The sequence below is a fragment of the Mustela nigripes genome, chromosome 8 (assembly GCF_022355385.1).
Source record: "Mustela nigripes isolate SB6536 chromosome 8, MUSNIG.SB6536, whole genome shotgun sequence".
Taxonomy (NCBI): domain Eukaryota; kingdom Metazoa; phylum Chordata; class Mammalia; order Carnivora; family Mustelidae; genus Mustela; species Mustela nigripes.
This window is the reverse complement of record NC_081564.1, coordinates 7,980,106-7,990,792: the sequence shown is the minus strand read 5'-3', so window position 1 is coordinate 7,990,792 and position 10,687 is coordinate 7,980,106. Positions and strand designations below refer to the sequence as shown.

The 10,687-nt window shown below is 47.7% G+C and overlaps 2 protein-coding genes across 2 annotated transcripts in view; one reads left to right on the top strand and one right to left on the bottom strand.

Moving 5' to 3' along the window:
• Nucleotides 1-1,049, bottom strand: part of FAM216A (family with sequence similarity 216 member A) — a 9,762-nt gene extending 8,713 nt beyond the window's left edge. Inside the window, exon 1 of the mRNA XM_059408397.1 lies at nt 857-1,049. Within this exon, the coding sequence (XP_059264380.1) occupies nt 857-948 (92 nt within the window). The 5' untranslated portion in view covers nt 949-1,049. The remainder of the gene's footprint in view (nt 1-856) is intronic.
• A 474-nt stretch (nt 1,050-1,523) lies between these two features.
• GPN3 (GPN-loop GTPase 3) overlaps nt 1,524-10,687 on the top strand; it is a 14,992-nt gene continuing 5,828 nt past the window's right edge. The window contains exons 1-2 of the mRNA XM_059408396.1: nt 1,524-1,755; nt 4,844-4,952. Coding sequence (XP_059264379.1) covers nt 1,708-1,755; nt 4,844-4,952 — 157 coding nt within the window. The 5' untranslated portion in view covers nt 1,524-1,707. The remainder of the gene's footprint in view (nt 1,756-4,843; nt 4,953-10,687) is intronic.

Sequence of the window (10,687 nt, the reverse complement as noted above, 5' to 3'; positions counted from 1 at the left end):
GGGGGGGGGGGGGGGGGGGGGGGGGGGGGGGGGGGGTCCTCACTCAGTGGGGAGTCCGCTTAAGGATTCTCTCTTTCCCTCTGCCCCTCCCCCTCCCGCGGCCTCCACACTCTCTCTCCCAAATAAATAAGTGTTTTTAAGAAAGTCTTCGATCCACTATATATATGTAAAGTGGTCATGGGTGCAGCAGGAGCCATGGCTGTGAGCTTTTGGAGAAACACCCTGCAGCTTTCACTCTTAGGGAATAACTGATGGAAGCCGGGAGGTCCTGAAGACTAGTTGTCATCAGCATCCAGGAAATAATAGTAAAAAAACCTGCTCAAAATAAAATGGATTTATGAAGAAAAACTTCAGGGGGAAGAAAATGTCAAATCAAAGTGCCTCTAATATTCATAATTATCTGTCATATCGGCATTATGAATTCCCTGGACCTAAAGGTGGCTAATGTCGCACACACGGAACTGATTTATTGACTTGGAAACCCTAGATTGAACCTGTTTCTGCTGGGCCCTCAACCCCCTCTTTTTTACAGAGATCCTGTGGGAGACTGCATGTTTTCCAGCAGGTTTCGCAGCGCCCCCTCGAGGCAGAAAAATGCACCCAAGCAATTGTCGCAGTTACCGCGTTTAGTCATTGCACCAACACTCAATCCTACCTCACAAGCCCTTCCCCTAAACAGTGAGTCGGCTTCCATCTGTCCTACCCCGAGCACAACAAAGGCTGTCCCCTCCTCTCACTTCAGTCCACCGGGGACGAGTCCTTTGGAGCTGCCAGCTCCCACCCCCTCCTCCACAGGGGATCACGACCCGGAGCCGGTCATCGTCCTCCCTAACCCTTCAGGGCCCCTCAGCCTCACCCGCCGCCGCCACCCTCGGTCCCGGCCACTGCGGGAGGCTCTGCGGAAGAGCTGCATTCTGTCCAGTCGGACACCGGACCTTGGCCGGGCATCTCCTCCCCGGTGCCCGGACCTCGAGCGGTGTGCGGAAGCAGCTTTCCCCTCTCCCCTCCCCCGTCAGCACGCGTGCGTCAGGCCGGGCGATATTGGGGGTGAAGAGGCGGACGCCGTATTCTAGCCCCCTCCGATGTGCTCCGGACACTGCCCGAATAGCTTCGGGAGAGCGGGGAGGGCAGATGCACGACGCTGGAATAAGTTGGGGGAGGGGCAGGTCTTTAGTTGATTGCGCGCTTGCACGGTTTGTGGCAGGGATTAGTACATGCCCGCTAAAATAGGAGGTGCCTTCCAGATCCTCAGTATTCCAGACCCTCTACAAATTTGCAAATCTTGAGTGTCACCATAAAGGTCAAAGACCAGGACGCAAATCAAGGACCGAAGTCCCCAGCGCAGGGATGCAGAATGTTAGCCGTTATCCGTTATCACCAAGGCAACCAGGCGTCTCTAGCATCCCAACTGCCAATTTCCGCCAGCTACTTCTGCGCACGCGCACACCGCCTTCCCTGCCCGCCTCCCCGCGAGCCCTCCGCCCCCGCGCTGAAGTTCCCTGAGAAGGCGTTTCACACGAGATTTGACCTGCGGGACGCTCCGTAGTCAGGGACGAGCTAGAACAGAAGGCACAAACAGACTTTGGATTGCGATTGGTTCGCACGTGGGGTTCCCGGAACTCAGTGAGCGCCGCGCGAAGGCTGAAGGGAGCGGGGCGGTCAGCTTCTGTTGTGAGGCGGGCGGCACGGACCACCGGGACCGCAGACATGCCTCGGTATGCGCAGCTGGTCATGGGCCCGGCCGGCAGCGGGAAGGTGAGGATTTGGTCGGAGAAGAGAAAAGTCGGAGAGCTCGTGGGAGGCAGGGAGGGGATCCTGGGATCAAGCAGGGACGTTCTGGTCCAGACCGCGGGATCGATGCGTGCTCTGGGGACCCTTGGGCTTTTGGCTTGGCTTCTGCAGTCTGGGCTGTAGTGCTCGTCGTTGTGGTATTCAAAGGGGAGTAACTAACGGTGGTGCTAACGTTTAAATTCTACTTATGCCCCAGATACTGCTTTTAAACTCCCAATTCATTTCCAGAACAACGCTGTGAGAGAACTCCTGTTATTCCCATTTTTACGGATGGGAATTTTACAGAAAATGAGATACAGAAAGGTTAAGTTCTTTGCCCAGATCCCAGAACTACTAAGTGACGGCTGGAATTTGCATCCAGTTTTGTGTAATTCCAGAATCCGTCCCTGTCCCCCTCATAGAAAGTTCAAGTGAGGTCTCATTAAATCACTGTTTCTCAGAGCTTGACACATGGACTTCTGATATATAGAGACGATTTTAGGAGGTACATGGGCCTAACATTAATGAACATTGAATCATATTGAGAAAATTACTCCCTTTTCAATCCTCTTTCAGTTTGCAATGAAGTGAAATTGTCAGTTGGATGCTTGTATACCTTTAATACTTCTTTAATCAAGTCTCTTCAGAGATAAGATTTTAGAGCTTTTGACCTTTTTATTTAGCCAGAACAGAAAGAGCTTTAAGGGATTTTATGGTTACCTTCATGTTATAACTGGTATTCTATTTACAATAGAGGTGTGATTTTTTTCTTGTGAACAAGTATGAGTGGAGTAATATGAGAGACATTCAAATATAGAAATGGGTGAAGGTGTTAGTCAAATAACAGAAGTGTGAGAAGCACTGGAGTCTGTGGAGGTGTTGTTTGGCTTCAGTATTTTTTTTTTCTTTTTTTTCATTTGACAGAGAGAGATATCACAAGTAGGCAGAGAGAGAGGAAGCAGGCTCCCTGCTGAGCAGAGAGCCCGATGCTGGGCTCAATCCCAGGACCCTGGAACCATGACCTGAGCCGAAGGCAGAGGCTTTAACCCACTGAGCCACCCAGGTGCCCCTGGCTTCAGTCTTGAACACATTGTTCTAAGGCTTGGCCTTAGAACAATGTGTTCAAGACTCCTCATATGTAGGAGATCCACATATGACTGTAATGTAGCCCTTGCCTACCCAAAGTCTATAGTCTACTTGGGAAGATTGATAGATGCCTTGCCAATTAAAACATAGTGTGAGGGGCACCTGGGTGGTTCAGTGGGTTAAAGCCTTTGCCTTCGGCTCGGGTCATGATCCCAGGGTCCTGGCATCGAGCTCCGCATCGGGCTCTCTGCTCAGCGGGGAGCCTGCTTCCCTTCTTCTCTCTCTGCCTGCCTTTCTGCCTACTTGTGATCTCTGTCAAATAAATAAAATCTTTAAAAAAATAAATAAAACGTAGTGTGATTGCATGGAGAGGGCCTCCTTTTCGGCAGAGAGAATAGTATGTCGCAAAGGTCACTGAGCATGATAGAAGTTATTTTCTATATTCCAGATGAATTTTCAGACTGATTATGTTAGACAAGTACTTTCCTACAGATTTTTTTTTTTTTTTTTTTAAAGATTTTATTTATTTATTTGACAGAGAGAGATCACAAGTAGGCAGAGAGGCAGACAGAGAGAGAGAGAGAGAGAGGGAAGCAGGCTCCCCGCTGAGCAGAGAGCCCGATGCGGGCCTCGATCCCAGGACCCTGAGATCATGACCTGAGCCGAAGGCAGCGGCTTACCCCACTGAGCCACCCAGGCGCCCTTTCCTACAGATTTTTGATGCCTACTTTTAGAAGTACCACTGACGTGTTCTCTGTGCTAGTCACTGTTCTGGACCCTAGGGATCATATAGTGAACAAAACACACACACGCACACAAATCTCTGCTCTGGGAGAGTTTATATCCAAATATATTAAGTGAATTAGAAATAATTATCAAGCATTTATTATGTACCAGGTACCATGCTGGTCCTAGGCTTATAAAACTGAGTAAAAGACAGCCCTGCATTTAAACAGAAAGTGGGAAAAACAGACAAGTAGCCTAGAAATTTTAACATAGTATGTTAAGGACTAAATGAGGGATAAGGAATTCGCTAAACCAAAAGTTGCAAACTGATAGCCCACCTCTAGACTATTTATTGACCTCAGTGTGCTCTCATTTGGAAATACTTCCCCTTGCTTGGCAAGCACATTCACATCTCTTGGCTTAAACATACCCCCCTCTCTCTGTCCCCCGCTGAAACATCCCTGACTACCCTACTTAGAGCTTTGTTTGGACTGTAATCATCTTGGTGGAGACATTGTGTGTTAGGTGCTGCATGGTATGATCAGAAGTCTTCCCTTTAAATTCCACGTGTTGCATGTTAGAGCAGCAAGGAACCTTTTTTTTTTTTTTTAAGATTTTATTTATTTATTTGACAGACAGAGATCACAAGTAGGCAGAGAGGCAGGCAGAGAGAGAGAGGAGGAAGCAGGCTCCCTGCCGAGCAGAGAGCCCGATGCGGGACTCGATCCCAGGACCCTGAGATCATGACCTGAGCCAAAGGCAGCGGCTCAACCCACTGAGCCACCCAGGCGCCCCTAGAGCAGCAAGGAGCCTTAGTGGTCGTGGAGGCCATCCCAGTTAGAGACAAGAAAAGTGCGGGGGCCGGGAGGGTGGGGTGCAACACCTGGCTGGTTCATTTGGTGGATCCCACAACTGATCCTTGATCTTGGGGTTAAGTGTGAGCCCTGCGTTGGGTGTAGAGATTACTTAAGAATAAAATCTTTTTAAAGAAAAAGAAGAGGAAACTGAGGGGCAAAGTAGAGAAGCACTTTGGCTAAAGTTACCCGTGAGTCCCAGCCACGTCAGGATCTGCAGCCCAGTTAGGTGTCCCGACTCCCAGCCTGGTACCTTTCCTGTTTTCAGTCGGCTTCTTGGTCATTGAAAGCATAGTTTTGACCTTTGTGGACACTGACCAAGGGATATAGGGTGTCCCTTTGGGGATGCAGGCGGTAGCACTACACTGCCTGTCGCTTTGACCCCCTCGTGCCTTGTGACGTTACAGAGCACCTACTGTGCCACCATGGTCCAGCACTGTGAAGCCCTCAATCGGTCCGTGCAAGTTGTGAACCTAGATCCTGCAGCAGAACACTTCAACTACTCCGTGATGGCTGGTGAGTCCTGAGCAGAGCCTCCACAGTCCTTGAGGAGAAATAAGGGGGTGGAGAGGCCACGAGTGCTGGCTGCTTGGCACAGAAGCTGAAAACGTAATTATTATAGTCTGCTGCCCTATTCCATGGTGAACAATATGAGGCTGAATGTCATTTGGTGACATCCACTCATGATGACATGTGCGACAGTATCCTTTCTTGGTTTTTAGATTAGGAATTAAGTGAGTAGAGTCCTCCCTCCTCTCTCATCACACTTCCCTTCTGTCCCCTTCCATGCTTAGTCCTGCTGTGGTGAATCAGGTTTACTGCAAATCGTAGTATAAGTGAGCAGCTTAACTGTTTCAAGTTTTTAAAAATTCTTTTAGGTGGACCTCCTGTTCTTTCTCTCTAAAAAAAAAAAAAGAAGGGCACCTGGGTGGCTCAGTGGGTTAAAGCCTCTGCCTTCGGCTCAGGTCACGATCTCAGGGTCCTGGAATCAGGCCCCACATCGGGCTCTCTGCTCCGTGGGGGAGCCTGCTTCCACCCTCTCTGTCTCTGCCTGCCTCTGTCTGTCTACTTGTGATCTCTCTGTCAAATAAATAAATAATCTTTTTAAAAAAATAAAAAATAAAAAATTTTTAAAAAGAATTTTATTTACTTAATTTTTTTAGCGGGGCAGAAGGAGAGGGAGAGAGAGACTCTTAAGTAGGGTCCACGCCCAGTGCAGAGCCCAACTTGGGGCTTGATCTCACAATCGTGAGATCATGTCCTGAGCCAAAAATCAAGAGTTGGACACTTAGCTGACTGAGCCACCCAAGCGTCCCTCAAATAAAATTATTTTAATTTATTCATCCAGATGTCTTTTGAACACCTATTTTTGCCAGACACCAGGGTTCTAGCAGAGAACAAGGCAGACATTATCCTAGTTTTCATGGACTTTTTAGCAGGGAGATGAGCAAAGGGATAAACATTACAGATTGTGATAAGGACTGCAAATTGGCCGATGAGAGGGAGTAACTGGGGAAGTTGTTTTAGGAAGGATAGTTGAGAAGAAATCTCAAGAAGAGAGATTTGGGCCCAGACCCGAAGATAGTAATGTCCTCGCCAAGCTGGGGAGAGGCCTTCCAAGATGAGGGAACTTCAGGTCAGTAAATAGCCTAGAGATAGGAAGGGGTTTGGTATGTTTCAGAAAAAGCAAAGATGTCAATGAGCTGGAGCATCAGGAGTGAAGGAAAGAAGCAGGTCGGTGCTAGTAGGACAGGAGAAGTTTGGGTTCTGTCCTGTTTTGTTAGTCTGTTTGAACTGCCTTAACAAAATACCACAGATGGGGCAGCTTAGAAACAACAGAAATGTATTTCTCATGGTTCTGGAGGTTGGATGCCCAAGACCAGGGCACCAACATAGGTTCTGGTGAAGGTCCTCTTCTAGGTGGCAGACTGCCAACTGCCCACTGTGTCATCACATGATGGAAGGGGACAATGGATCTCTCTGGGGATTTATTAGAGCACTAATCCCATTCATGAGGCACCATCCTCCTGATCCAGTTGCCTCCCAAAAGCCCCACCTCCTCTTAGTATCACCTTGGGCATTCGGTTCTCAACATCAAAATTTTGAGGGAACGCAGACATTCAATCTGTAGCATTGAACAGGAGAATGCCATTGGAGGGTTGAAACCAGGGAGAAGATTGACATCTGATTATTTTAAAGATAACCGGCTCTCAGGGCACCTAGGTGGCTCAGGCAGTTAGGTATCTGCCTTTGGCTCAGGTCATGATCCCAGGGTCCTGGGATCAAGTCCCAGATCAGTCTCCTTGCCCAGCGGGGAGCCTGCTTCTCCTTCTTCCTCTGAATGCCACTCTCCCTGCCTGACATTAATAAATAAGTAAAATCTTAAAAAAAGAAAAAAAGAACTACTTTAAAAAAAATAAATAAAGCTAACTGGCTCTCCAATGAAAAATGGACTCTAGGGCGTCAGGAGTAGAAGCAGGGACGAGCAGGCTGGCTATTGCACACGTCCGAGAGGCTTGTATTAGTGTGGTCATGGTGGAGATAGAAGCAGATGGATTCAGTATCTACTTTGCAAGTAGAATTAGCAGCATTTTGTGGGAGACTGAACCAGAAGGGTGTAAGAAAGGGAGAAAACACCAAGGGTGGCTCTTACTAGACTGTGACTGTCATACTAGATATGTGACTTGAATTGCGGAAGAGAGTGTGTGAAGCATTTATCAGGAAGGAAGATAAGTCTGTTCAGGTTTGGGGCCATTCTCTTTTCACTTACTAAGCTTGAGACATCTGATAGATATCTAAAAGGTGATGTCAAGGGGGCGCCTGGGTGGCTCAGTGGGTTAATCCTCTGCCTTCGGCTCAGGTCATGATCTCAGGGTCCTGGGATCGAGCCCCGCATCGGGCTCCCTGCTCAACAGAGAGCCTGCTTCCTCCTCTCTCTGCCTGCCTCTCTGCCTGCTTGTGATCTCTCTCTCTCTCTGTCAAATAAATAAATAAAATCTTTAAAAAATAAAAATAAAAGGTGATGTCAAGGAACCAGTTGGATACAGTAGTCTGCAACAAGGTCTGGCTTAGAGTTATAAATATGCGAGTCAGCAGCATATAGACAGGACGTAATGCTCGAGGACTAGGTGAGATCATTTTAGGAGGAAATATGCTGAGAGAAGAGAACCCAAAACCAAGCCTTGAAGTTGTCTGATCATCAGAGGTCTGGAGTGGGTGGTGGAGTCCATAAGGTCAGAGGAAAGCCAGGAAAATGTAGCATTGCAGAAGCCAGGAGGAGAGACTGAAGAAGTGGCTTGTGTGCTTGGTTATGTCAGGCATGGCTGTGAAGTTGTAGAAGATGAGGGTGGAGAAGTGGCTGTTAGATGTGGCGGCGTGGAGATGGAGGCGACTTTGCCTAGCAGTTTCTGTGGAGTGGTTTGAAGAGTGACCTGAAGGTGATGGCCGCATCCGCAGAGGAGATGGGGAAGTTTCGGTGTGGAGGGAGAACTGGAGGGGGTAGGAGGGTCAAGGGAGGTTGCCTTTTAACACTGGAGATGCTAACCGGAACGGGCTTGATTTGTGAACAGAAACATCCGGTAGAGCAAGAGAAACTGAAAATGCCAGACAGTGGGAATAACTTCAAGAGTGAGAAAGGGGAGGGAGATCCCAAACAAGTGGGGAGTTTTCTCTTCGCTGGGAGTAGGGCGGGTTTTGTTTTTTTTTCCTTCAAAGTTTTATTTTTAAGTAATCTCTATACCCAGCACAGGGCTTGAACTCACAGTCCTGAGATCAAGAGTCGCAGGCACCACCGACTGAGCCACCAGGTGCCCCAGGAACAGGATGCTTCTTTTGTAACTAAAGGGAAGGCAGGGTGGAAGATACTGTGTGATACTGTAATACTGGTGAGAACACGAGAAATGCACTTTGGTTGGCTTCTGATTTCTGTTAATGACACGTGTGCCCTCAGGACATGATTGTGGCTGGAGGTGGGCGCACATGAGGTCGGGGAGGCAGGGGCTCAAAGAAGAGGAGGAGGTATGAAAGAGTCCTCTTCTGTAGGGAAAGGGATTGCTGGGGCGCCTGGGTGGCTCAGTCAGTTAAGCATCCAACTCTTGATTTTGGGTCAGGTCATGATCTCAGGGCCGGGAAATTGAGCCCCGTGTTGGGCTCCACAGCAAGCATAGAGTCTGCTTAAAATTCTCTCTCTCCCTCACTCTCTGCCCCTCAAAAAAAAAAAAAAGTTTTGCTTTTCTTTGGGATCATTTGGTCACACCCAACAGAAAGCACTGAAGCCAGCTTACGTAAAGTGAGGATATTCATTGATTGATTGACTAACTGATTTTTATTTATTTATTGAAGATTTTTTTTATTTATTAATTGACAGAGAGAGTCGCAGGAAGAGAGGGAACACAAGCTAGGGGAGAGGGAGAAGCACACATCCCACCGAGCAGGAAGCCCAACGTGGAGCTCCATCCCAGGACCCTGGGATCATGACCTGAGCTGAAGGCAGGTGCTTAGTGACTGAGCCACACAGGTGCCCCAAGGAGGATTTTTTTTAAGAAGGAATTGGTGGGGGGGCCCTGGTGGCTCAGTTGTTTAGTATCTGCCTTGGGCTCAGGTCATGATCCCAGGGTCCTGAGATCAAGCCCCACATCAGGCTCCCTGTTCCGTGGGAAGCCTTTTCCCTCTCCCGTTCCCCGCCCCACCTTGTGTCCTGCTCCCCCTGCTATGTTCCGTCTCTCACTATGTCTCTCTCTGTCAAATAAATAAATAAAATCTTTTTTAAAAACGAAAATTAAAAAAAAGAAAAAGCAACTAACAAACTGAAGTTGGCTTTCGCTCTGTCTCTGCCTTTTTCTCCCTCTTACAGACCAGTCTTCTCAGCTTCCGGGGCCCCAGCAAGGTGCCACAAACCTCAGGTTCCCATCACTTTCTGGTCCAGATGTCTTAATGACTGACTTGTGTCCTTGAGTCATCCTTTTGGAAGATCCAGTTTCATTGTCCCGACTTGAGTCAGAGATTTACCCCTCAGATAGGGAGAGGAAGTACATAAGAAGGTATTAGCCACCAAAAAAAAATAAATACATTTAAAAAAAAAAAAAGAAGAAGGTATTAGCCACCTAAACGTGGCTATGAGTGAGGCAGTTGTCTGTGAACAGATATTGTAGGTTTGTGCACAGACATTAAAAACCTGTGGGAGAACTTTGTAAATACAGATGTCCAAAATCAGTAGTAGCAGAGAACTATGCGTATACCTGATCTTTAAGCCCCTGCTGTACGTGATTAAGCTACATTATCTCATAGAGCCTTCATCCTTCAACCCCAGGATATAGGTTTGTCCCTCATTTTATAAATAAAGTGAGGCGTGAAGAAGTTAAGTAGCTTCCCTGAGGTCGTGTTAAGAAACAGCAATTGGGGGAGGCGCCTGGGTGGCTCAGTGGGTTAAAGCCTCTGCCTTCCGCTCAGGTCATGATTCCAGGGTCCTGGGATTGAGTCCCACGTCTGGCTCCTTGCTCAGCAGGGAGTCTGCTTCTCTTTCTGCCTCTCGCTCTTTTGCTCCCCTGCTTGTGCTCTCTCTCTGACAAATAAAATCTTAAAAAAAAAATCAAAAAACAGCTATTGGTTTTCTTGGTTTGGGTTTTTTTTTTTTTTTTAATTTTAATTTTTTTTTATTTATTTGACAGAGATCACAAGTAGGCAGAAAGAGAGAGGAGGAAGCAGGCTCCCCGCCGAGCAGAGAGAGAACCTGATGCGGGGCTTGATCCCAGGACCCTGGGATCATGACCTGAGTTGAAGGCAGAGGCTTTAACCCACTGAGCCACCCACGCGCCCCTGGTTTTGTTTTAATCATTTTAGAATAGGTAGTATATATTGTTGTGGTTTAAAATGCTAAAGGTACAGAAGAGTAAGTATTCAGTAAAATGTCTCCCAGGTCTATGTCCCAGTAATTGGCTCCCCTCCCTGCAGGAACCCAGTGTTGCCAGTTTCTAGGGTGTCTTTCCATAGAGAATGTATGGATATAAAATCAGATATATGTATTATTATATATATGTAGCAGATCTTTGTCTTTTTTTTTTTTTTTTAAAGATTTTATTTATTTATTTGACAGAGAGAGATTACAAGTAGGCAGAGAGGCAGGCAGAGAGAGAGGAGGAAGCAGGCTCCCTGCTGAGCAGAGAGCCCGATGTGGGACTCGATCCCAGGACCCTGAGATCATGACCTGAGCCGAAGGCAGCGGCTTAACCCACTGAGCCACCCAGGCGCCCCAT